At 44.4% G+C, this 27,674-nt stretch overlaps 1 protein-coding gene across 2 annotated transcripts in view; it reads left to right on the top strand.

Annotated features, from left to right (window-relative positions):
- LOC102936734 (transmembrane protease serine 11C) overlaps positions 1-27,674 on the top strand; it is a 69,314-nt gene that overhangs the window by 31,958 nt on the left and 9,682 nt on the right. For both annotated transcript variants that reach the window (XM_043545665.1, XM_027826599.3), the window contains exons 4-6: positions 5,461-5,528; positions 10,152-10,315; positions 25,899-25,937. In XM_043545665.1, coding sequence (XP_043401600.1) covers positions 5,461-5,528; positions 10,152-10,315; positions 25,899-25,937 — 271 coding nt within the window. The remainder of the gene's footprint in view (positions 1-5,460; positions 5,529-10,151; positions 10,316-25,898; positions 25,938-27,674) is intronic.

The raw sequence follows: 27,674 nt of genomic DNA, 5'->3' as shown, positions 1-27,674 counted from the left end.
TGAGCTGTTCCGCACTGAGACCTCTCAGCTGATTTTGATGCATCCGCCATGGTATGATGCCTTGGCAAATAAGAGGCCTTGCTGAGATGTCTGGAGCTGTTCTCTGAGATGGAAGCTAATCAATGTGGTTGGCCAACCATGTGTCAGCAATAAGGTATTTAAGATGGGATGTTCCTGAAGAACAGGTTTCTGTAGACATGCAACCTCTTGGGGCATGTCTACATGGCAGTTGGGAAGCATGCTCCCAGCTGCAGTGTAGATACACTCTTGGGGAGATCATTTCTAAACAGAGGGTAGATTGTCATCAGTACGATGATGATGCCCAGCTACACTGTAGATCTCTGCCCTGTCCATAGCCCATGGTGACTGTACAACATCAACACACACCCTTCTCACTATGGGAGCCTTTATTCCCTTCTCTTGTGATCCCTTTTGTACCCCTTATAAACTGGATCCATTTGTTTGTATGTGTTTGTAAAATGTCACCCTCTTAAACTTTTTATTAAATTATGTTACATGGGTATATTCTCTTGTATAGTAGTACACAGGGAAATGGAAGCTATCATGTGTAATTAATAACACTCATAATTAGTAATTAATATTTTAGTATTACTTTCAATTTAAAAACTATAAAGAAAGCAATTGAACCAAATGATTAGTTACATTTTATAGTGATAGTAGGAAAAAAAAGTCTCAGAACAAGCTCTATATCCAAAGGAACCAATAGGGTACAAAAGAAGAGCAGTTTCCGAACCTGAATGTGGAATAAATATGTCTGACACTGGTTGGAGATATAGGAGCCAATGTTTGGAAGTCAGTAGGACTTGTGCTCCTGAGTCATTTGGGTGCTTTTGAAAATCTCACCCACATAGTTAAGTGGGTTTTGGCAAACTTCCCAAAGGGAAGTTCCTAGCCTTTTGCCACATCCTTTGGTAGATCCTGCATCCTTAGGAATTTCCTTTAACACCTTTGGAGTGTTCCATTAGACGTTAACAGAGTTATTAGAAGAAAGAACTAGTACTGATGTCTTGATGTAATTCTTAAAGGAGGAAAATTAGTGATAACATTCAATGTGAGGGGGAAAATGCCCTTTCACATTCAAGTGTGGAATTGCACAAATGAGAGACAGAAATCCAGTACTAGCCTTACTTGCTTACACTGATTGCTCAGGTTTGAAATGTTCAGTGTCTATCATAATCGGGAAAGGAACTAGGACATCCTGGGTATGTCTGGCTGGATCACCTGACCTCTTTTAGTCTGAAAACAAAGACTTTTTTCCAATGGTTGACTCATATTCAGGCTAGTTTGACTCTTCTGTATGATGCAAAACAATGATTCATCCTCTGTCTATATTGGCAAGTCACAGATTTCCTGATTGGTGTTTTCAGATAGTGCTCCAGAATGAGGTGTACGTGGGGAGGGTGGAGCTGAGCATGTTATGAGTCCAAATTACCCAAAACCAAATGAGTTGTTCAAGCTGTCAGAAACAGAGGCAAGAAAACAAAGGATAATAAGGAGGCGCCATATCTGGTGGTATCAGCATGTAGAAGTGATCTGAAAGGCTGATGAGGCTTTCCCAGTACGGTTAGCAGTGATTCTGCCAGCTGGGAGTTGATGGCTTTTAAATAGATGGACAAAAGCTGAGAGAAAATATCTATACATTTATAGTTCTAGACATTTACACTGATGTGGGTGGGGATGTGTGTAAAGTCTTTGAACCCGATCCTCATCTGGTGTGAATCAGCACAGCTTCTTTGTCTTCAGTGGAGCGGTATTGATTTACACCAGCTGAGGATCTGGACCTAACTTCTGCAGCAAGGCTCCCAGGTGTCTGTGCAGCACATCAGTGCCGAATTCTGCATCCGCCTCAGACCGACTCAGGATGGAGGGGTTTATGGAATCTGATATGAAAGAAAGTAATCCAATGCGTGCAATTTCCCCTGAACCATTTATTGTGTCAAATTTGAGATATTCTGTGCTGACCCCGGGTTTTCAGTTGACAGCAGATGGCAGTTTTTGCTAACGACGGTGCAGAAATTCATGGTAGAAGGGGTCTAGGTGGAAACCTGGAGGTCTGGATAGCTACACAGGAGATAGTCATGGTATTGGGGCACTCGGAAGGAGTGGGGATGATTTAGGATTTGGACAGCCCAGAGGAGATTGAGGGCTCTGGCAGCAGGGAGGAGATGTTTTTCTCTTTTCTCATTGGCAGAAGAGATGATCTGACATATTTTGGAGGGATTAAATTCCTAGCTCCCTACCCCAGCAACACTTGACAGCATCCAGCCAACCCATTGCTATTAGTCACTGTATTATTGGTATTGCGTAGGCACCAAGAGATTGCACCCAAGATTGAAGCTCCATGGTGCAGGGCACTGTACAAACACTTAGCAAGAGAGGCCCTGCCCTACAGAGCTTACAAAGCGTAGGATCCGCCATTACACGCAACAAAGCTGGCTCAGCACCTGAGCTGCCTGTTTCTGCTAACACGATCAGCAATGAAGCAGTTAACATGTTAAAGGTTTTCTTTCCAACCATAAGGGCAAGAAACATAATTAGTCAAAAGTGAAGGTTTAGTTTATAGGGCCCAATTCTGCAGCAGTGGGATGGCTCTGTGGAAAAAAAAATCTCTGGCTGCAGAATTGCAGGAAATGCAGCCCCTTGCTATATATATGCAAATCCATCCTCCATTTAAACTGTGGTGATAAGCAGGTGATGAACTGCAGAGCTATGTGATAAAGTGCTTTATCATACACCTTCAATTAGCATACACCTCCAATTGCCTCACCTGTGTGTACTAATCCATCTCCTGCTGAACTACTGCTAACATTCCAAACCCCTGAGCAACTTCCAACAGCTGCCACTAAAAAAATAAAACCACTAAAAAACCTGCCAGAAAGTGTTCCTCGTCTTTCCCCCAAATGTGCAGTTTTCACCTCAAAATTATGCTGGCTGAGTACAGGCAATATTCAGGCCTGCACCAATGTCAGATTTAGTGTCTGATAGCTCATGACAATTCAGCTAGGAACAGGAGCTTTATATCCCTGAGTAGGAAAGATCCCCAGCTTTCCAGTGGGGCACATAGCACTTGTTTCTTGACCTGAAAGGTTCCAAGATATCAGACTTTTAAATGTTCTTTTTGTTCGTTGTTCTTTTTCTCTCCTTTGGCGGGCTGTACAGTTAGACATGGTTCCAAGCTAAGACATGGTTTAGCTTGGAAGGCTAAAAGATATGAAAAATCTTTAATAATACACAGTCTTAAAACTCTGTGAAGCATTTGTAAAGCAGTTTTTCTGTAATATATGTGGAGAATCCATAATGGTATGAAGGCTTTATTGGTACTTGTGTGATGACCTGCATAGGTGAGTCGAGATGCTGGATTTATGGCTTATATTTATGGATTTATGGCTTATACAACCATCTATAACCCACTAACAACGCCCCCCAGCCAAGCTGTCTATCCCCCCTTCCTTCCTTTCCCCCCATGACATGAGGGGTATTAACAGACCACTTCACCTAAATGAGCCCTTGAAATATGTGTTAACTGCATATGCTAAACAATCTGTTCCACCTTGCATTTTGCTGTGATCCTGGGAGTATCTTTCCCAGACCTGAAGGAGAGCTCTGTGTGGCTCGAAAGCTTGTTTCTCTCACCAACCGAAGTTGGTTCAATAAAAAATATTACCTCCTCCACTTAGTGTCTCTGATATCCTGGGACCAACACGGCTACGACAGCACTTCACAGCTGACTGATGGCTTTGCAACTTCTGAGTAATGCAGTGATCCTGAACTCATGCTGATTGAACTTTGTATCAGGCCACATTGTAATATGTGCGCGTGCACTCTCTCGGGCCGGTCTTACGCTACTGCCCTTTTCAACCGGACAGGGCCCAAATGTAGGATGCAATGTGTGACAAACACCAGCAAAAATCACATTTTGTGGGATTGTTTCCTTTAGTGTAAATAAATCTCTGATGTAAATAGTTTTTGACAATAAAAATGAAGGGGCAGCAGGTGTGGAAGGCAGGGACGTTGTGTGTGGGGAGGGCGTCTGACTGGAATAATGGGAGTTTGGCCACTGCTTTCAGTGGGAGCTGGAGAGGCTATTCTTTCAGGACAGTCACTTGTGTGTGTGGTCCTGTTGGGATCCAGGAAGCCTGCACACTACTAAAGGACCTCCCCCAGCCTAAGGGGAGCATCCACAGGTCCGGGATTCCAAATAATTGCGGGGGACAACTAATGAGATAACAAGAACGGGAGTGAGGTCACAGGGTTAAACGAAGGGAACTGGACGGGGACACTGAACAGAGAACCCCGGACAGTGCCCGCTGCTCCTCGAAGGTGTCAAGGGAGCCAGCGGACGCCGCCCAGAGGAACTCCGCCCGGATGCGTGAACGGACCGAGGAGTGGAAATAGGCCCCACAGTCACAGGAAACCCCATCGGCCAGCCTTTTCTCCCTGGTTTTGTAGATGGCCATTTTGGCCAGGGCTAGGAGGAGGTTGACAAGGAGGTCCCTAGAATGCTGGAGGCCCTTTTCCCTCTGAGCTGAGAAGGGGTTACTTCAGGTCAACTAGGGACACCTGAGTCCAATTAAGGGCTGCCTGTGACCTTTACAACATCTGTCTTCTGGTGAGAGAGGAGGAGAGGTGAGGGACAAGGTGCAGCAGGGAGAAGAGGCTTCTCCTGAGGGGGAAGGCTGCTCTCCTCCCTTTAGAGGAAACAGCTGAACTAGGGACTGGCACCCAGAGGGCAGCATAATGGGATGACACCCCCGAAAAGGGGCAGGGAAAGATATTCCCTTGTTGTGTTCCAAGTTTGTTTCTTTGTTTGGCTGAAGAGTACAGCTTGGGCTTACCCTGAGGCCCCCCGGTACACACTGGAAAATAAAACCCGAGTGAGGAATAAAAACTCTCCAGAGTAGGACTGATTTATTCCAGGACCCCCACCTCCATGGCCAGAGCGGGAGCGTTGAGCCCAGCGAAGTAAAGGAGGGGCCTTGCCACACTTGCATGTTAAGGGTCAGGTAAGCACAGTTCAGTCCTTGTAAAGGCACTCTGTAGGGCAAACTGATCTTAGGAAGCAAGGCTTGCGTGGATTGCAGCACTGTGTGTGATGTAGGAGAGACTTGCATGTATCTAAGAGTCAGGGGATAGCAGTGGGATGGTACTGCAATCAGTGGAAATTTTTAAATCAAGATTGGATGTTTTTCTAGAAGATCTGCTCTAGTCCAATCAGGAATTGATTCCAGGAAGTCTTGTGGCCTGTGTTCTATGGGAAGGCAGATGAGATGATCGGAACACTTGCTTCTGGTTTTTTATCTATGAATTTGTGAATTGTTACATGAGGAGGCAGCAGGCCTACAGCTGGATACTGTTATAACAGAGTGCCTTGTAAACACACACGCTCCGTTTACACTGAGTATTTTTAACTGGTTTTTTTCCTCCCCTTTCTTTCAACAGATAGACAAGACATTTCAGAATTCTGTTTTACGAAAAAAATATATCCGGTCACGTGTTGTCAGACTGAGGTATGTAAAATTACAGCCAGGAAATCCAGGAGAAGATGTAATGGGGTGTTCATCCTGCCCCAAATTCCTGTTCCAGCTATGACTATCCTGCTGAATAGCCAGTTGTGGGGCCCCCCAATCCTACGGTGATTGCTGTTGCCTGCTAACCCTTGCTCCAGTGGGGCTCCTTGCTGGTGCAGGGGTCTGGCCACACAGAGCTCATTGCAGGACTGTGGCCGTAGGCAGTATGGAGAACAGTCTGTCTAGCTGATAGTCCACCATTACTACGCCTGGAGTTTCCAAGCGTACGATCTGAGTTGCTGGAGGAATTGGAGGGGTAATGCTTACATCTCTGGAAGTCGATCCTGAAAGCGCAGTTCATGATGGTCTTTTGACCTTCGGTTAAACAAGGCAGGAATGTAATCTGCTAACCACTAAACCTCATTTGAATTGGTTGGTTGTGGCCTGTAGATGACGGAGCAGATTGGTGAAATTTATGTACACCAAAACTAGGTGCATTGTTTTGCTGGGATCTGCAGTAGGCACTAGCTCATACTGCAAGCACACCACTGAGCTGTCCAAAACTGAAAGGGAGAGAGTCAAGCCTTTATTCCTTCATTATAATGTAGAATTTTATTTTTCATTTTCAGTTCTCTCCTTAAAGTGTACTATAAGGACTAGGTGCCTGGGCAGTCACAATATTACACTCACTCACATGTACTAAACCCTCAAGACAAACCAAAGCTACTTCATGATCGTATTGGTGTGGGTGGGTCCCTCCTTATATGTCCAGTCTTTGTTATTATCCTGCCTCAGGCCTCGATCCAGGAGACCGCATCAGCGGTTTGAACTCTAGTACTCGTTTATGTGTTTAGCCTGGAGGTTCTTTGGAACAGGGCAGTCGTTTGTAATTTGGCCAGGAAGTGCCATGCCTCTCTGTGGTGCACTATAAATCATACCAGTGCTCATGACTTACTGAGACAGGCGACACGTCCCCTGTCTCACAGTGTTTGGCTCTGGATCTTTTAATGTACATTTCCTGGAGCGTGAGATGGAGCTGATAAGAACATAACATAAGAATGGCCATACTGTGTCAGACCAAAGGTCCATTCAGCCCAGTATCCTGTCTACCAACAGTGGCCAATGCCAGGTGCCCCAGAGAGGGTGAACTTAACAGGTAATGATCAAGTGATCTCTCTCCTGCCATCCATCTCCACTCTGACAAACAGAGGCTAGGGACACCATTCCTTACCCATCCTGGCTAAGAGCCATTAATGGACTTAACCTCCATGAATTTATCCAGTTCTCTTTTAAATCCTGTTATAGTCCTAGCCTTCACAACCTCCTCAGGCAAGGAGTTCCACAGGTTGACTGTGCACTGTGTAAAGAAGAACTTCCTTTTATTTGTTTTAAACCTGCTACCCATTAATTTAATTTGGTGGCCCCTAGTTCTTATGGGAACAAGTAAATAACTTTTCCTTATTCACTTTCTCCACACCATTCATGATTTTATATACCTCTATCATATCCCCCCTTAGTCTCCTCTTTTCCAAGCTAAAAAATCCTAGCCTCTTTAATCTCTCCTCATATGGGACCCGTTAATGCCAGTATATCTTTTTTGAGATGAGGGGACCACATCTGTATGCAGTATTCAAGATGTGGGCATACAATGGATTTATATAAGGGCAATAAGATATTCTACGTCTTATTCTCTATCCCTTTTCTAATGATTCCTAACATCCTGTTTGCTTTTTTGACTGCTGCTGCACACTGCATGGACATCTTCAGAGAACTATCCACAATGACTCCAAGATCTTTCTCCTGATTAGTTGTGGCTAAATTAGCCCCCATCATATTGTATGTATAGTAGGGGTTATTTTTTCCAATGTGCATTACTTTACATTTATCCACATTAAAATTCATATGCCATTTTGTTGCCCAATCACTTAGTTTTATGAGATCTTTTTGAAGTTCTTCACAGTCTGCTTTGGTCTTAACTATCTTGAGCAGTTTAGTATCGTCTGCAACCTTTGCCACCTCACTGTTTACCCCTTTCTCCAGATCATTTATGAATAAGTTGAATAGGACTGGTCCTAGGACTGACCCTTGGGGAATACCACTAGTTACCCTTCTCCATTCTGAAAATTTACCATTTATTCCTTTGTTCCCTGTCTTTTAACCAGTTCTCAATCCATGAAAGGATCTTCCCTCTTATCCTATGACAACTTAATTTACGAAAGAGCCTTTGGTGAGGGACCTTGTCAAAGGCTTTCTGGAAATCTAAGTACACTATGTCCACTGGATCCCCCTTGCCCACATGTTTGTTGACCCCCTCAAAGAACTCCAGTAGATTAGTAAGACATCATCTCCCTTTTCAGAAATCATGTTGACTTTTGCGCAACAATTTATGTTGTTCTATGTGTCTGACAATTTTATTCTTTACTATTGTTTCAACTAATTTGCCCAGTACTGATGTTAGACTTACCAGTCTGTAATTGCCAGGATCACCTCTAGAGACTAATGGTACCCATCTCAGTGATTGGAGAGGTGTGCCTGCAAGAATTTACCATAATTTCTGTGTGGTTCAGCACAGGAAGTAGGGGTGGGGAAGGAAGAGGAAAAACGCAGTGTGACAGGTGTGATAAGATAATCACTTGATGATAATAATAACCTTGAGGCTGATGCTAAACAAAACAGCTTGCTGGAAAGGACATTTATAGCTACAGGATCTAAATTGTGGCAGGGACCATGTGACTGTAAAATGCCTGGTGCCTTTTGAGTGGTTACTGTAGTATAAAGTAATGGGTCTCTCCATTGCCCAGCACCAGCAGATAACAGGAAAACCCAATTCTGGTTTTGAGAAGTGTTCTACTTGCTGCAGATTGTCATTGTGAGGCTGATTCAGTGAATTCTGTATAAGCCGTTTGAATCATGTTTTTTTTTTTAATGTATTTCCCTTTTCTGTCTATTATTTATTTATATTAAAGTAGCACCTCGAAGCCCTAGTCTTGGACCAGGACCCCATTGTGCTGGGCACTGTGATGGCCAAGATGTCACAGAATTATCAGAAGCTCTCTCTTTTCCAATCAGCTTCTCCTTGCAGTCTGAGTCATCCAGTGATACTAAAACACAAAGCTTGTGTATCACAATTCATGCACAGCATCCAATGTGAAGTAACTGATGTCACCAACTGTGGGTTGCGTCATCACTTAATGAATTGGGAAGGAAGAAGAGGCTGAGTGGAAAGGAGAGAGTCTCTTGACACACCCTCTCTTTTTAATTGGTCAGCAGTCATGGGAAAGTATATACACAAAGAGACTGGTCAGCAGTCATGGGAAAGTATATACACAAAGAGCATGTAGGAATATAAGAGTTACCATACTGGATTAGACCTATGAGTTAGGTAGTTCAATACTCTGCCTCTAGCAATGGCTAGTAACTGATGCTGCTGAGAAAGTAATAAATAAATAATGATAATGAACAAATTCAGTCCTTGTATAACTTTCCTACTTTCAATGGAGTCTATACCGGGATCCTTTGCTGTGAATTCAGCCTTCACCGTTGTTCATATGTGGAGGAGTTTCTTCCTAATCCTCTCAAGTGATGAGTTTATACCTTGGGGAATAAGTTTTGAGTACCTTACTCAGTGAGCTAGTTTCCACACTAACAAAGATCATGTACATATCAGTTCAAAATTATCCTATTCATTCTAAAATCTAGCCACAGTATTAGTCTGGCAGAACACTGACGTTATTAAAGTTACATTACATGTCTAAATGTTGGCTGGATTAAACCTGTGGTTCTTTAGCATTAACTCTTGCCTTTTCCCAGTCTTAAAAAGACCACTGTAATAGTCATTGCAAGTTACAGAGGTGTCTGTATGTGGAACCAGTTATCCACCTGTTCTTCTTAATGATACGGTTATGTTGTTAAAAGCCCCTTATGGGGAGTTGAGGGGAACTTTTCAGTTGTAACTAAAGTGGACCCTTGATTTGTTGGAGAGTTTCAGTGATTACTATGTGGTTTCTGCAGTCCTACACCGCTCCAGGGTTCCCAGGCAGAGACACTGAACTCAGCCTTATCTCCATCCAAGTCTGGGGTGGCAGAATGGTTTTAGTCAGCCCCTCCCCTTCTGCACAGGTTTCCCCTTTGCTAAGGCCTGTAGATTCCTTTATTTGTGAGTTACTGGGGCCCGGACTTTCAAAGTTGGGTGCCTAAAATTAGCCCCCTAATACGATATATAGGCTGCTGGCACCTACACTAATTGTCTGATGTTTTCAGAATTGCTGAGTCTCCACCCATTGAAATCAAGGGGAGCTGCAGGTGACCAGGTTATTTGGGTGCCCAATACAGAATGACTGACCCGTCTCTAGGCACCCAGGGTTGGGAATTTTGGCCTGGCTGCCCATTCATAAGAAGGGCTGCTTCTCCCTGGGTGTAGCTTTCTTGCATAAATCTGTTTAGTCACAATGTCCTAGCACCTGCTCAGATTTTTCAGCACTTCCCTCTCTCTTTACATAACCTATGGCAATCCACATAATCCCTTAAATTAATTTGAAATCACTGTAGGATCTAATGAAAAACCAGGATGTGTAGGAAGAGAGAAGCAGATAAGTCACTTACCTGTGTCTTGTTGGTTTGCAGCCCTGACATTGGCGGAGTAATGGCACAGGTTGTGCTCATGTTCCTTTTCTCCGCCACTGATAACAAAGCAGCATTCCTGGGAAAAGTCGATAGTGTCCTACAGAAGAAACTGAATAAATATTCTGGGCCTGTGCGAATAGATCTTGCATCTTCTACAATCTCAGGTAAGTGTCTCATGGCTCTGTTTGGCTCTTGGTTTGTTCTTTGTGCTTTGCCTCTCTTTGTATAATGCACATTATTTTGCATTGTAAATGTGAGTTGTTTCCTTTGTATATCTTTTCTCAGAGGAACTCTGGGTGAAAGTCATCCCTGTGCCTAGGGCTAGAATAAAGCCTGTGTGCCCTTAAGCCTTCTTATTAGTGCTTAAGGGGGCCTTCAGTGGGCCATATGCTTTGTGCTGGCTTTTTCTGCACAGGGAGGATGAATTTCACCCCTAGGGCAATGCTGGTAGCTGTGGGAATGGACAGCCTAGTTGGTACTGCTGAACTGCAGCCGGCAGCAAAACAAATAAGCACACTCCTTGGCTTCCAGGGCACTTTGCTTCTTCCCTTAACCTTACAAACGTGACACGGTGAGAGCATCTGAAAACACATTCCAGCTCTGTCGCCATGCATGGGTCAGGCTCTAAAACATCCTTCCTGACCTCCTTTCTGGGGTTGTTTTTTTTTTTTTGTTTTGTTTTGTTTTTTGGTGAGTTTCCCATCATTCCCCCATCAAACCCAGTGAATGTTTCCACTTATTTTAAAAGTTTCAGCACTGTCATTTTGGTACGGTAAAAGTTACAGAACTGTCACTTTAAGGATCAGTTCCCTCTGTGTGCTGCTGCCCAGTTAGGAAACTTTCATGCAGATTTATGGCCTTTGTTTTGCATATGAATAGGCGAGCTTCACTTAGTCTCTCTTCCTTTGGAGGTGGGAGTTGGTTTAGACTATCCAAGGGTAAATAGCTGGACAGAAAGAAGTAAACACCTGCACCTTCCAGCACTGCAGGCTTTCTTCTTGCTCCACTTCTAAGTCACGCAATCCTCCCTGAGATGATATAATACACTGCTGGGCGTTGTAGTGCCCTGTTTTCCTGTAACAGTGTATTTAGACTATCTGTTGCAGATAAGTGCAGGCCAGACGGATATGTTGAAATTTCAAGATCAGTGCTGACAGTGCAGGAGCATTTGGTCAGACTCCATGTTTGCTGGATCCAGGGTTTCTCCCAGTCACAGATGACAGCAAGCTGCCTCTCCTTCCTTCTCTCAGCTCTTGTAATGGATGGGCTGCCTTGCAGGAATGGAGTAAGACCTAAATGTGAGCTGGCTCATGCCAAGTGTTTCCTCAGGAACGAGCCATTTGTAACCTGTGATGTGGAGAAGTGGAAGACTCCACTGGTTAAAAATCAGACCGATCACCCCCCTGCCAGTGAGCTTTGTAGCAAAAGTTCTGCCTTGTATTATTATTTATTATTATTCATATTCCAGCAATGCCTACAGATCCCATTCAGTGATCAGGGCTCCATTGTGCTAAAACGTGTATAAACAAAAAAAACTAAAGTCCCTGACCCAGAAAACTCACCATTTGGGATTTCAACCATATGCAGCAGGTAAACAATGCGACAGATGGTGGTGGAAGGGGATGAGGGCGGACTAGGTAACAGAGAGAGAGATTTGCATAAATTAGAAGTCTCAGTGGTCTCCGCAGTTGTGGGAGGCTGCCAGCCTGTCTGACGGCAGGGAGGAGTCATTTGCAGGTTTAAGGCAGAGGTACGTTCTAAGGAGGGATTTTAGACGAGCACAAGGTGCTGGCTTTGTGAGTTTTGTTAGCGAGTTCTCACACTTCAGGAGCTGCAGAGGGGAAAGCACAGTGGTTGCCTGATTAGCTGCGTATAATCAGAATCTAGTAAATGATGGGAATTAGATAAAATGATGCAAAAGCTTTGTTTTTCTAATCGACAGATGCATCATGGCCAGGACTGTTAAGATACTATAATTGCTTGCAGTAACTCACTAGTTAAATGGAATCAGATTGTTCATTAAATACTCTATTACAGTAAGATGATGTCTCAGAATAGGTTTTATCAAGTTATCTGATTACTTATAGGATGAGAAGTACTGCGGCTAATCTTTGTGTTGCTTTTTCTTGTCTACCCTGATCTGAATGTGAAACAATGATGACAGCATAGTTCTAGTACTCCATACAATGTGCAGTTTACATATGTGATGCAAAGACAATGTAAACATAAAACAATGCCCTGCTCTTTCTGGGAAAGAATAATAAGAGTTTCCATTTGGGATCCACGCCTCGGCAAATAAATAGATTTTAAGCAGTTCTAACAATCCTTTAGAGTGACAGATGGACTTATCCGAGTCTTCCAGACCTGAGTATCCCTGTGCTTTGGAGGGAGCTAGGTGATCTGGAATGTTTGCACCCAGATCCAAATGTTTTATGTTTCAGCATTATCCCTGCAACAGGCAGAAGTGAAATCCTTCGACTGAACGTTGGGGTGTCTGGGAGTCCCGAGGAGGATCTCAGGTTTGCAGTTCAGGCCTAACTATTTCAAACAACATGTAACACAAAGTGCCCTATCCAGCATCAACCTTTAGAACAAAAAGGACAAGTAAATTCTGAGGACACCAAGCTTTTGCCCCGGTTATGAGGTATCCTTACCAACTTCTGCCTCATTCCATCTTATTTCTTGTGGCCCTTACAAAACATAAGGGTATTCCTACGCATATTCTTAATGGCTTCTTAAAGCCATCATAGACCCTTTCACTGTATGTCATTTACCAAAAGCCTGTGGGTTTGTGCCATAATATGTAAAAAAGCATCACTAACTGGCTGAACCCTTATTGAAAATCCAGGTCAGGTACTCATTTGCATGGCACACTAGGAGGTTCCAATAGGGAGAATGAGTAAACCTTCCTCCTAGTATCTAATCAACTTGTTGTTAAACACTATGTCTCAACTTGTACTTGGTTCAAAACTAGTGATGCTGGGGAGCAGCTGGAACAAAGTGCCCGTGAGTCTGGTGCCCCATCGGTGATCCTGCAGCCGTGATCAAGGGCAGCTTTGCAAAGCTGGGGTGAAAATTCACCAGCTCGGGCACAACATTTGGCTTGCCCTCCCATACCAGAGTGGTGGAGACAGATCTGTTGGGAAGACTGACAGTATTGAGCTAGTCTGTTGACAACAAAAACACCTTGCACCAAGTCAGCCAGGAAATAGGAATTTTGCAAAGCTGAAAAAAGGGACAAATACAGCAGGTGTCTATGTTTTTTCTCATCGTTACACACTGGAAGGAAATAGTATTGACAGAGAGATTTGCAGAAACACATTAGATTTGGTAGATAATATACTGAAGATACTGCAGTTATACTTAATAATTTGTAATTGTATTTAATATTTCTGCAGCAGAAAGATAATGGTGTCTTTGTACACCAAACACAGTAGAAAATACAGAGATGTCTGGAATCTCTCATCTGCTTCTGTGAGCTCCTGGGAGATATTCCAAAGCTTCCTGTCTCTTCTCAATATTATGCCTGCTTCTGCAGGTGCAGCTGGAAGCCAGTCAAGCCCGTATTCTTTTGTGGGCTCCAGGTAGGCTGCAGTAGCTCATAGTACAAGTTCTCCTGGAAGAGAAAGTAGGTCCCATTTTCACCAGAAAAGTCCCATTTTCACCAGGTAACAATAAGGCAGCAGGAGGGGAAGGTAGCAATGATAGGTGCCTTAGAAACACCTGAGGTAATAGATTCATTCTCCTACTGACAATTGGTGTGGAGAGGGATGTGAATCATGGCTCAATTTCTTCTTCCTTTGCAGAACTGGTACCAGAGGAGAAGGCGTACATGGCCTAATTTCTTTCCCTTCCTCCCACCCTTTCTCAATCAGCAGGATTAGAAGGGGAAGCAATTCACAGCCTGATCCCTTCCCCACTCCAGCAAGGGGACCAAAAAGGAAGGCAATAACCAACCCATTTCCCTCCTCTCTGCCAGCTCGCAGGCCTTGCCAAGTGCAAAGCTGGCTATTTGCTTCTGTCTGAAAAAAAGAAACTAGCTGGAAGATCATTGGCGCCACACCAAAGTAAGCAGAACGTATTCTCATCTGTCCCAGAGCCAGAGGTTTTGACCATGAACAACATGGGTCACAAATTGGTTTCATGTAAGAAGACATCTATTATTATTTTTATTTATTTATCTACCACCCAAAACTTGCTAGATGCTTTACAAGCACAGAGACCAGCATCTAGGAGGTAGATGTTCTCACTTGTGCTGATTGGACCCTCCTTTGTTACCATGCAGATGAGTATCTGACCTGGATTTTTCCTGAATGCTTAATTGGGTTATGTCTCAAATAGTGTATTTGGCAGCCTGCATATTTCCACTTGGATACAAGTGACAACAACCTGGAGGAGAAAAGTAGAACATACATCCCCACTCTGAAAAAGCACATGGCGCTATCAAGACGTGCTGCTCGCATGCTTTTGATCTGGCATTGCTGATATGTTTCAGCATTGACCCCTGCACTGTTTAGAAAGGCTGGGTGGGCTGGAGCGTAGGAGACTGAACAGAGGCAAATTTCTTTTAACATTTTATTCTGTAAGGATTTGCTGCATGGTTAAGGTGCTGCGCTGGAACTCAGGAAATCAATTGGGCAGGTCACTTAGGTACATTGACACTGCAATTCAAGACCTGCGGCACAGCCGTGGCTAGCCTTGCTCAGCTGGCTCAAGCTTGCGTTGCTTGGGCGATGGGGCTGAAAGTCACTGTGTAGATGTGTGGGCTCGGTCTGAAGCCCAGGTGATGGGGATGGGTCTCAGAGCCCAGGCTCCAGCCCTAGCCCAAATGCCTAGACTGCTATTTTTAGCCCCGCAGCCCAAGGCGATTGACCCAGGCTCTGAGACTTGGTGCCCCAGGTTGTTTTTACTGCAGTGCAGACATACCCTGAAGCTCTCTGTGTGCTTCCTGTCTCTGCCCTTTGTCTGTCTTGACTATTTACTTTGTAAGCTCGTTGGGATTACATGTTTGTGCAGTGCCTGGCACAATGGGGTCTTTAGATGCTACTGTAATAATAATAATAATTGCCTGTTGGTTGCAGTCAGCGGTGGTCATAGAGCCTAAACTGGTGGTTAGTTTACCACACTGAATACCTATGCTCAAGTAGCCAGTCTCCCAGAGCAGTCTGAGTCAACACCAAAGTCTAGTGAAGTACAGGGCTCTGCTTGACACTCTGCTTTCTCCCTGTACCCTCCCTTCATAAACATGACGACTGCTCTGGAAGCATGTTATTGTAGTAGCCAGGCAAGGTACTAACAAACTTCAACAGGACTTTATTTTTTAAAGTGGAAACCTCTTTTCCAAGCTGCTGCTGCACCCTCAGTAGCTCTCCCATAGCCTCTTCAACTCCTCCCCCCTCCTTCCTGTTTCCTGTCCTTTCAGACTCCCAACAGCCAGTGCTCCCAATTCTAATAATTACAAGCAACATCTAAACACCACACGTGTCTCATTTACTGATACTTTCACTTTGTCAGTCAGACACGATGCCAGGGGATTCCATGTCTTGAATTACAGATTCGCTGAGAGGAAAACACAATAGCTTGTATGACATGGATGGCAAATAGTACTTATGACCCAAATGGGAGACCAACGCTTAGGTCCTAAAGTGATAGGCGTTTTAGACACACAGACAGATAGACGTATAAGAAAAACATGGGACAAAAATTGCACAAAGGATAAGTCAACTTTGAAATAATTCAAGGAACTTTTATTTAACCATAATTAAAGTTTCTACAGCCTCAATTTCAGATATACTTGACAAGAGTATATCTGATGTACACTATTTTCATTAATAGCCAGTGAAATAACACCCCATACTGGGTCAGACAAATGGTCCATCTAGCCCACTATTCTGGCTTCTGACAGTGGCCAATGCCAGACGCTTCAAAAGGAATGAATATTACAGGGCAATCATCAAGTGATCCATCCCCCTGTCATCCAGTCCCAGCATCTGGCAGTCAGAGGCTTAGGGACACCCAGAACATGGGGTCACATCCCTGACCATCTGTGCTAATAGGTATTGATGGACCTATCCTCCAGGAACTTATCTAAATACTTTTTTTGAACCCAGTTATAATTTTGGCCTTCACAATATCCCCTGGCAATGAGTTCCACAGGTTGACTGTGCGTTGTGTAAAGAAGTACTTCCTTTTGTTTGTTTTAAACCTGCTGCCTATTCATTTCATTGCATGCCTCTGCTTCTTGTGTTACATGAAGGGGTAAATAACACTTCCCTATTCACTTTCTCCACACCATTCATGATTTTATAGACTTCTGTCATATCTCCCCTTACTCATCTCTTTTCCAGCCTGAACAGTTCCAGTCTTTTTAATCTCTCCTTATATGGAAGCAGTTCCATACCCCTCATCATTTTTGTTGCCCTTCTCTGTACCTTTCCATTTCTAATATATTTTCTGGGAGGGGGCAAACAACTGCACGCAGTCTTCAAGGTGTGGGTGTACCATGGATTTATATAGTGGCATTATGATATTTACTGTCTTATTATCTATCCCTTTCCTAATGGTTCCTAACATTTGTATTAGCTTTTTTTGACTGCTGCTGTGCATTGAGCCAATGTTTTCAGAGAACTATCCACAGTGACTCTAAGATCTCTTTCTTGAGTGGTAACAGCCAATTTATGTCCCATCATTTTGTACGTATAGTTGGGATTATGTTTTACAATGTGCATTACTTTGCATTAGTAACATTGAGTTCCAGCTGCCATTTTGTTGCCCAGTCACCCAGTTTTGTGTGATCCCTTTGTAGCTCTTCGCAGTCTGCCTGGGACTTAACTATCTTGAGTAGTTTTGTATCATCTGCAAATTTTGCCCCCTCACTTTTTCTAGATCATTTATGATTATGTTGAACAGCACTGGTCCCAGTACAGATCCTTGGGGGACCCTGCTATTTACCTCTCTCCATTGTGCAAACTGACCATTTACTCCTACCCTTTGTTTCTTGTCTTTTAACCAATTACTGATCCATGAGAGTACCTTCCCTCTTATCCCATGGCTGCTTACTTTGCTTAATATTCTTTGGTGAGGGACCATGCGAAAGGCTTTTTGAAAGTCCAAGTACATTATATCCACTGGATCACTCTTGTCCACATGCTTGTTAACCCCCTCAAAGAATTCTAATAGATTGGTGAGGCATGATTTCCCTTTACAAAAGCCGTGTTGACTCTTCCCCAGCAAATCGTGTTCATTTATGTGTCTGATAATTCTGTTCTTTACTATAGTTTCAACCAATTTGCCTGGTACTGAAGTTAGACTTACCGGCCTGTAACTGCCAGGATTGCTTCTGGAGTTGTTGTTTTTTTAAATTGATGTCACATTAGCTATCCTCCAGTCATCTGGTACAGAATTTGAGTTCCTTCAGAACTCTTGGATGAATACCATCTAGTCCTGGTGATGTATCACTATTTAATTTATCAACTTGTTCCAAACACATCCCAGTCTGGAACAGATGCAATTATAAACTACTTATTATGGGTGGTTTAATGATTAATAGATATTTCCAATAAATGGTTAATTCATTGTTATAGAGTCTATCAGGTCAATAGATTGCTTGTAACTATAACACCTTCTGATGCGCTTCTAACCATCTGTAACACGTGATACTCATGTAACATGCTTGTGAAATCTAGAAATCATTTAGTAACCCTTTATAAACCTTTCACACATGGAAGCTTAATATAAATTGTGACCGATAAATCTGAGTTAAAATAGGGACAGCCTTCCTAAACAGAAAGTTGAGAGGGACAGGATTACAATTTTGTTGACAGAAAAAATCATAGGTCTGTGTGCAACTCCCACTGACATCGGTAGGGGAGTGAACGGAGCACCCAGAGAGGAAAAGCAGTGATATTTTGTCTTAACTTTCACACCATCCTCTGCCTGCCTCAGCCCTGCTCAGTGCAAGTGGGGCATGTGCTGAGAATTATATCATCTGCAGATAAATTCCCTCAGGCAATTGTCACAAAATTGCTCAACTTTCAGGAGGAAATTAAAATTCAAACATAGTCAGCAGAATCAGGAGAAGTGTGTTTTCAGGAGAGAGTTTACTGTGTATATTCCATAAGTATGCAGTGGGATGAATTTATCCCAGCTTTGTCCAGAGTCCCTGCCCACCCCCAGGAAGCTGGTCTCTGTGTTTTCTGGTACACTCCTAGAACACCACAGTAATGAGAGACCCCAACTTTCAACTATCCACGATACTTCCATGTACCTTTATTAATGTAGCTCCTGAGCAAGTCTCAAATTTACTGTATTCATTCTCACAACCACCTGTGAGGCAGGGCAGTGCTGTTATCCCCATTGGGCAGATGGGGAACTGGGGCACAGAGAGACTAACAGGGGAACTTGCCCAAGTCTGTAGTGGAGCAAAGACTGGAACCCTAGTCTTCTGAGTGCCATGTCTACACTACCACTTATGCTGGTAAAATGTATGTCACTCAGGGGTGTGAAAAAACGTTTTGTTGATGTAGTTTTATTATGTTGACGGGAGAGCTCTCTCCCATTGGCGTAGAGCGGCTACACAAGCGATCTTACAGTGGCACAACTGCATCAGTACAGCTGTGTTGCTGTAAGTTCACTTGTTTAGACATGGCCCCAGGCTAGCACCCTCACTACTGGCCCATTCTTCCTCCCTACTGATCTGCTGAGAAAAAAACAAGAGATGGGACTGATTTCTGAAGCATTGGTGAGAGATTGTTGAGCCTCAACATGTGTCTGGATGGAACTAGAGTACAAAAGCAGTGCACCTGCAGAAAGAAACAACCAGACGCTATTCAACGTGTATGCAAAAGCTGGCTGGAAGATACATTAAAAGACTGAATAATATTTAACTGTGTGATGGGGTGAACTCACACCGCACTGGACGGGGAAGGGTTAACTCCTCACTGTGGGCAGAGGAAGCCACACCCCCACATCCCTACTGGGCGTGCTCCAGCTGTAGCAGCAGTATAAGAGGGAGCAGCCTGGCTGGGCTGACCGCCGGAAGCTCCTTGCCAGCTCCTGTCCAGGAACCACTGGGGCCCTGGACCACAGAAGCCAGAGGCGCTGAGACCCACACAGATGCCCAGCTACCTATGGACACCCCAGGGAGGTCAGAACTACAGGGAGTTGCACCGGCCGAAGAACCATTGTCCTGAGTGTTGCGGATGGATCCCCGCTGACCCAGTGACAGACACACTCGCCACTGCCAAGGCCCTGGGCTGGGACTCCGTGGAGCAGGGATGGCCCAGATCCCCCTACTTGGCCACCACGCCCCTGCTTGACCATACAGCCCCGCACAGAGGGCAACTTTAGTGACTCCGGCTGCTGGACCGTACAACCCTGCCCAGAGAGCGACTTTATTGACTCTGGCTGCTAGGCCATATAGCTGCGCCCAGAAGGTGGCTCCGGCTGTTAGGCTATACAGCCCTGCCCGGAGGGCAACTTTATTGACTCTAGCCAGTAGGCCATGCAGCCATGCCCGGAGGGGTATCTCCGTCGACTCTGGCCACTAGACCTGGCTGCTGGTGAACCCAGAGTATCATTAATGACTCTGGCTGCTAGGCCTTACTGCCCTGTAGACCCAGGGTATCTCTGTTGACTTTGGCCATTGGGCCTTACTGCCTTGCAAACCCTGAGATACCCCTATGGACTCTGGCAGCTAGGCCTTACTGCCTGGCAGAGAAGGGCTGCTCCCTCCCCCCCCGGATGTGGGTCACGTGACCCTATTGCCCTTTGGAGCAAGGCGATTCCATAGATTCCAGCCATTGGGCCTTAAAACCCTACGGATCAAAGCATCTCTACGGACTCCTGCCCTTAGGTCTCACGTCCTGGAGACAGAGGGCAGCTTGAAGAATAGGGTGAACTCACCCCGCACTGGATGGGGTCTCCCTATCCCGTCACAAACTGTTATTAAAGACTGCAAGTTCTGGTCCCCTTGAGGCAAGGCTTAATGTTGCAAGGTATAGTTTGTGGTCCCCTTTTGAGGAGTTTATTGTGGAAATGGTTGGAAATCAGAGGTGTGCTGTTCGTTAGAAGGGATAATGTATAGTGGGCCAGACCTTCCCCTACCCCCCCTGTATAGAGGCCGTGTTGTACAGAGGATCTAAGAAGTATTGTAGAGCAGGAATCTTTCCACCTAAGCCAGTGGCTTGGCATGGACTGGTTGTGCAGTTACAACAGCGCATGCTGCATTCTTCATGGCCTGTTTTCCTTGTGCAGCAAAACCACGTACTCCTGCTACAGGTATGACATTTGCTTTCCCGCTTGTGCAGCCATGGCTAGACCCTGAGCTTGTTCTTCAGAAACACTCCTTCTCCTCACACTATAGTGACAGATTGGGCTTGGACTCGGACTCGACTTTTCCTACGCAACACAAAGGTGAATAAATCTCTAGATGAAGCCTGAAAGTTTGCCTTTTTGTCTTTCTATTTTTAACTGATCACGAAAGGCAAAGATGAAGCTTTATTTCATTGGGTGTCTGTGGCTTGCTCAGCATGACCAGACCCCAGTAGTGGTGATCAATTGTCTATTGCTTAGTGACAGGAGAAATTCTAAAGGGCAAGAGGGTTGGCTCAGTTAAGCACCTACAACACTGGATTTCTTATCACACCCTTTTAGAACTGTCCAAACTGTTTAAGGCCCTGATCCTGCAATGGGACTACTCACATACTTAAAGTTACCCAAGCGCTATAAAAGTTTGCAGGATTGGGGTATACGCCTGTAAAACTGCATAGTCTGTCATGAGATTTCCAGTACTCTTTATTGTCCATCTGGCCAAAAATACTGCAGGATCATCCTGTTCATGTTTTCTTCTCATCTGCCTGGAACCTTGAAGTACAGAGGTGCCCAAAATCAATATTGGGGGTTACATACTAAATTTCAGACCCTCCCCCCCCCCCCCCAAGAGCTGTAGTGTGGGGTCAGTTTGAATACTTGGCAAAGATTCGGAGATTTGTTGTTTTACCCCCACTAGCTAGCCTATCCCTAGTGCCAATTTCACTTGCCAACAGAAATATGTGGTCTTTGTACAAATGTTTAACTGCATCTGTGCATCTTAAACAGTGAAGAATTTGCCACTTAAAGAAGGGCTGTTTCGATTGGAATTAATACCAATTTCACTTTTACAGTGCCAGAAAACAGCTTTTGAGGGGCTTACTTTTATTTCAGATAAAGAAGCACAAATATCTTTGATTCAGTCATATGCCCCAGATGGCTTAGTGATGGTTTGGGTGTCCATATTTTTCTTTCTTAATATTTTTCATTTTAATCGTCACTACCCTGCACGTTTGGGTGCAGTACCTGGAAACACTTTCAAATATACAGGAGCAAGCTATATTATTAGATTGCCTTTAAAAGCACCAGTTCTGTTCATATTTATGCAAAAATTACATGCAGAAACTACTGGGGAAAATAAAAGTTCCTAGTGGAACTGAAATGGGAAATTCGTGTGCCTAGAAGATAATGCAGTTACCTGTGCAAAACTGTTGACATGCATGAGTCTTCCTAGTTATGCATACATTTGCACTGTGTAAACTACCTGAGTGAAATCCAAGCTCCATTTATGTTAATGGGGATCTTACACTTTATTTTTTCCTTCCTTCATACAAACAATGGCCCCTGCAACCAAAAAGAAAATCAGTAAGAGGTAAAAGACTAGCTTTTCTGATACTGACACTGAAATGTTGTTTAGCAACATTAAAATATGAATATATTTTTCTCTATATATCCTCTCTGGACATTCCTAGTGAGGAGCAAATCACATTCATTATGCAGCGTTAGTTTATGAAACTTTAAATCTCTGAAACATTCATACCTCTGAAATTTTAAAAAGGTAGGCTGGAATGTACAAATACCCAACAGAAGGTGGGTACCCAACTACCTTCAGCTCCTTGGAAAATTCCACCCTTCATTGTTGGTCTGTAATACCCTATTAACAATCTAAACATATTCTTTCACTTTCGATATCTGCTTAAGTACATATACTTGCAATTAAAAATGAAATTTATACCTCAGTTATCTGATTTATAGGCGACTGAAACTAATAATTCACAAAGTGGCTTTCAAGATTTCTTAATTGGTTACATGTGAGGGCAACTGTATTACTTAAAGGTCTTTACACATTTAGGAAACTATTCCCAGTTCAGAAAGACTGAATGATATACACAGTGTTGTTGTAGCCATGTCGGTCCCAAGATATTAGGAGACAGCGGTTTGGCCTTGGCCCAAGAAGACAGGACAGAACAGCACAGTTGGCCCTAATTGCTAGCCTGATCAGCAAGGTTATGGAATAAATAAGCACTCTTTGGAGACAGGGCTGAGGCATGTTGGCAGGGAACCATGCGGAAGTCCAGCTGTTGACGATGCTGTGGATTCACCTTGTGAGGCTATCCATCCAGTTCCTTTTAGGGCCCTAACTTCACTCAAAATATATTAAAAAAAACCACAAAGAAGGGGGAAAAACTAAGGCCAAACTTTTCAAATTATGCATGAAGCCAAGACACCTAAATCCATATGGAAGCACAACAATAAGGGCTGAGTACCCAGCAGCTGCCACTGTTTTGTTTTTTTAGTTTTTTTTTTTAAATGGGTGCTGCTCATGCTCCTCACTTGTGAAAATCATGCCACGTATTTAAGGCTTCTGAATCCTCACAGATGCTCTAATTTTAGGCCCTTGGTTTTGGCCTTTGTCACCTAACTTTATAAACCCATGTCTGAAATTTTTGACCTGAGCTCCAATTCTCTACAGTGCAAAGCCTGCTTTGTGACACGCTAGTGGCTCAAAGCAGTCCTGACGCCAGTGATCTGATCACATGAGGGGTCCCTTTCCCAGTCCTAGAGGGACCTTTGGTAGGGATGAGCTCCTGCAGTGTTTCCTATGCCACTTCACTCCGAGTCTTCAGTGTAGGGGGCATGGGCCGGGCCACTGTGCAGCTGTCCCCTCCCCCCCCCCCAAAAGTAACACTCCTACCTTAGGACATACGCTCATGTACTTTGCAGGCACCTCCCATCATGCTGCCCGCCCCAGTGGAGGGTTGACATGACTTTGCATGATCTGCACAGACCTAGATTATATGGAATACCATAAAACATGCTAAAAATGAAGCTGTACAGACAGAGGGAACATACATTAGTTTCCTTGTAGACCTTTACACCTTCCCAAAAAGGCAAAAAGTAAGTGGGCAAATTCTCCTTTCAGTTACATCCATGCAACCCCCCTGAAGGCAGCAAGTATAAGTCACAGCTGAATTTGGCCCAGTATAAGGTATGTGCCACTTCCAACATAAATAACCTAGGCAACTATCAGGTGCTAGAAAGGGCAGTAGAGAGAGAGAGAGACAGCTGCTTAGCAGTACAGATGCGAGACTCACAGCAAAACTCAGATCGGTGAAAACATACCAACTGAATTGCTTCTGGCATGGGCTGGAACAGGCTGGCTGATTCGTTTGTCTCCCCGATTGGTTTTGCAACCTAATGTAAGTGATGGTAACTAATTGCAGGCTTTATATTTAAGCTTTTAATAGTTATATGTCTCTCCATCCCAAGAGTGGCAAAAAGAAAAAGAAGTCCGTTGTCAATATTTGAAATTAACAAAGAGGGAATGCTGAAAGCTTCTTATATCTTGCAGCTGTAGAGAAGAGGTGCGGGCACTTCTTTGCTGTTAATTGCATCTGGCTGGAAATTAGTAAGAAATGAATACTCCCATTCTTCTCATTGCGTAACCCATGAAACAACATTTTCAGTGGGAGCTGCTGAGGGCTGAGCACTTGTGAAAATCTGGCTGTTAGTGTTTTAAATCAGTAAATTTTGAATGACTATATTTTGGAAATAAACATCAATGTTATCCCTCAAAATCCATAACATTAAAATCAAACTCTTCCGAGCCTAGTTAGGGATTTATCCTTTTGCAGTGGAGTGTGTACAGGAGTGAGCATTTATACTGTGTTTGGAGCCCACAAGTGGCCACTTGTCACTGATCAAAATCATCTACCTTGATTATGCCAATAATCTTCCACTACAAAGAAGAACAGTGAATCATTGTTTAAATTCAGTCATAAATAATTTCCCTCATCCCTACAAAGTAACACAGCAGCTGCACAATGACAGCAGTCTATTTCTTTAACATTATCCTTCCCTCTGCTAATGCTCGCAGAAGTTAAGACGTGTGTGTGGACAGGTGGGTTTTGGTTTTTGTATCATAACATACCTTTTTTAACTTAACGAAATTAATTAGCCTAGATGCAGTAGTTGCTGACTGCAAACAAACTGAATTCACTGAACATATAGAAAGGAGTGTCAAGCCTAGAAGCAGAATGCCACTGATTATTAACACAACAGACAAGGTGTGTGATCCAAAGCCCATTGAATTCAGTGGAAAGATCCCCACTGCTTGGGGTTGGTTTTCGATCAGAACCCAGATATAGTAAGGTAAAGAGAAGGCAGAGGAGAGGGACGTGGATGAGGATCGGTATCGGGTGATACTAGGTGACGGTAGAGAAGGCAGAGGAGAGGGACGTGGATGAGGATCGGTATCGGGTGATACTAGGTGACGGTAGAGAAGGCAGAGGAGAGGGACGTGGATGAGGATAGATATCGGGTGATACTAGGTGACGGTAGAGAAGGCAGAGGAGAGGGACGTGGATGAGGATCGGTATCGGGTGATACTAGGTGACGGTAGAGAAGGCAGAGGAGAGGGACGTGGATGAGGATCGGTATCGGGTGATACTAGGTGACGGTAGAGAAGGCAGAGGAGAGGGACGTGGATGAGGATCGGTATCGGGTGATACTAGGTGACGGTAGAGAAGGCAGAGGAGAGGGACGTGGATGAGGATCGGTATCGGGTGATACTAGGTGACGGTAGAGAAGGCAGAGGAGAGGGACGTGGATGAGGATCGGTATCGGGTGATACTAGGTGTTGGTTGCTGTTCAAGGGTCAATGGACAACTTCAAAATGTTATTGAACAGGTGCGTTTTTCCACTGGCCTGCAAGTAACCAGGAATGGGGCTCCAGTTAGAAAGGGGGTGTTGTAGCCAGGGGACTATACTGATGTTTGTGGGCCTGACCCTGTGCCCATTAACATCACTGACAACCTTTACACAGACTTCAGTGAGTGCTGAATCACACCATAGATATGATGTAATGAATTGGGGGAGGAAAGTATTTCAACAGTGCCATCAATGCCCCACAGTTACACACCAAATTATTAGTATTAATTTTATTTATTGATTTCCGCCTCCAAAATTGTGCCAGGCACCTCCCAGTCCAAATAAGAAGCTGTGGGAGCAGATCCTCAGGTGGTGGAAGTTGTCTTAGCTCCATTGAAGTCAGAGCCAACGCTGACGAACTACACCCACTGGGGAGCTGTGCCATGGTATCTGCCCTGAAGAGCTCACAGACTCAGGGCCAGATTGTGTCTGACCCTTACGCTGCTGCAGAGTGTGGTGGGGGGAGCATACGGAGCCTTCTGCAGTGCCCGGGCAGAGTTTCAGACCCTGTGCTCTGGTCCATAGGAGATGGCTGGCTGTTTAGAGAGAGACCAAGTTGGGATATAGTAGTGGATGCACAGCGGGAAATATTCCACCTCCAAATGATTCCTCTGTAGCAGTTCAGCTCCACCCCACCCTTTACTATGGGCTGGGCCGAATTTAAGCTGCATTAATAAGTTAAAAAGCCCTGGCTGTGCTGAACTCACTCTGTTTGTTTGTTTATTTCAGATCTGAGGAGAGAGAGAGCTGAAACCCTCTTCAATGACTGTAAGTGAAAGTACTGCATGGTTGGCAATTCCCTGACTATTTTAAAAAATAGTCTCTGAGCATTTTTCTGGCCCTTTAAAAGCTTCCTCTTTTTCTCTTGAATGATTTGACCTTACATTTGACACAGAGCCGCAGTGAACTTAGGAGCCTTGCACAGTCATGGGGGATGCATCTTCCCAATCCCTTCTGGTTTTACTAGGGTGACCATATTTCCCAAAGGGAAAACGGGACACCACACGGGGCTCACCTGAGCCTCCCACCCTGCGTGAGGCTTGCCCGAATGAGGCGTCCACATTCTCCAGAGTCTGGCGGATCTGAGCTGATGTGACTCCATTACACTGTTGTCTGCTGTGCCATTGATGAAGTTGGATGCCTTTAGAATCGCAAAGGGAGTCTTCTCACCTGTTCCAGGTACTCAGCCTTATGGCACAGAGCGTCAGCCTTCCCATTTCTGACTCCTGGGCAATAGGGAATTATGATGTCAAGCTGGATGAAGAAGAGGGACCAGTGGATCTGTTGTTGGTTGAAGTATCTGGCTGCTCGAAGATATTCCAGGTTCTTGTGGGCTGTGAGCACTTGGACAAGAAACCTGGCCACTTCCAGTAGAAACACCATTCCCCTCTCTGTACTACATGGGTTTCCAAGGACCAGGTGAACCAGACTCCTTTTCACAGAAGAGTGGTCAGAGGAGCAACTAGGGTGGAAAATCCCTCAATAAACCACCGGTAGAAGTTAGCAAAACCTAGGAACCATTGGACCCCACTGGTGTCCTTTGTTGCAGCACAGTCAGAGGTGACTACCACCTTGCATGCGTCCCTGGTTATTCCCTCAGAGGAGATAAGTAACCAAGGAATTCTATTGTATCCAGGTCAAATTTGCATTTTTTGGGCTTTGCATATAGATGGCATTGGCAAAGTCTAGGATGCTATGGACATGCTGATCATGAGAAGCCTGATCGTCAGAAAAGATGAGTATGTCATCCAGATAAATGACTACATGGCAGTCTAACACATCTCTGAAGATATCGTTTATGAAGTATTGAAATGTTGCTGGGGCATTGCACAGGCCGAATGGCATGACCAGGCGCTCAGTGTCTGTACCACATATGGAAGGAGGTCTTCCACTCATCTCCCTCTCTATTCGGGACAAAGTTATAGGCCCCGTGAAGGTCCAGCTTAGTAAAAACCTTTGCAGAGCGGAGTCTTTTGTAAAAGCACGTTAATGAGAGGGAGAGGACATTGATTTAGAATTGTGACTTTGTTTAACACCTGATAGTCAACACACAACGCCTTATTGATCCATCTTTTTTCTTCTCAAAGAAAATTGGAGCCCCAGCTGGAGACATGGAAGGATGGATAAACCACTTTTGTAGATATTCCTGGAGGTAGTCGTGGAGAGCCTGAAGTTCTGGCTCCGAAAGGAAGCAGATGTGGACAAAGAGGATTGGAGTGGGCTGAAAGATGATGGGACAGTTATAGCTGCAATGGAGTGGCAAAAGATCTGCATTCTGTTTCTCGAACACATCGGGAAAATCTTTATATTTAAGTGGTAGCATGGAGGCAGTGTAGTGGACTGCAGTGGATAATAAGACTCCCTGGGGATTAACTTGCTCAGACTCGGAATCTCAAGGAAGGCTCCCAGTCTACGATCCCCATATTTGGATTCCAGGGACAGAATTGTTGGCCATGTGGGGAGCCAAACTGTATTGTGCCTGCCCGCCAATGAATGCATGGATCA

The sequence above is a fragment of the Chelonia mydas genome, chromosome 4, assembly GCF_015237465.2.
Source record: "Chelonia mydas isolate rCheMyd1 chromosome 4, rCheMyd1.pri.v2, whole genome shotgun sequence".
NCBI lineage: Eukaryota > Metazoa > Chordata > Testudines > Cheloniidae > Chelonia > Chelonia mydas.
The sequence above is the reverse complement of the archived record's forward strand: the minus strand, read 5'-3'. Positions and strand labels throughout refer to the sequence as shown.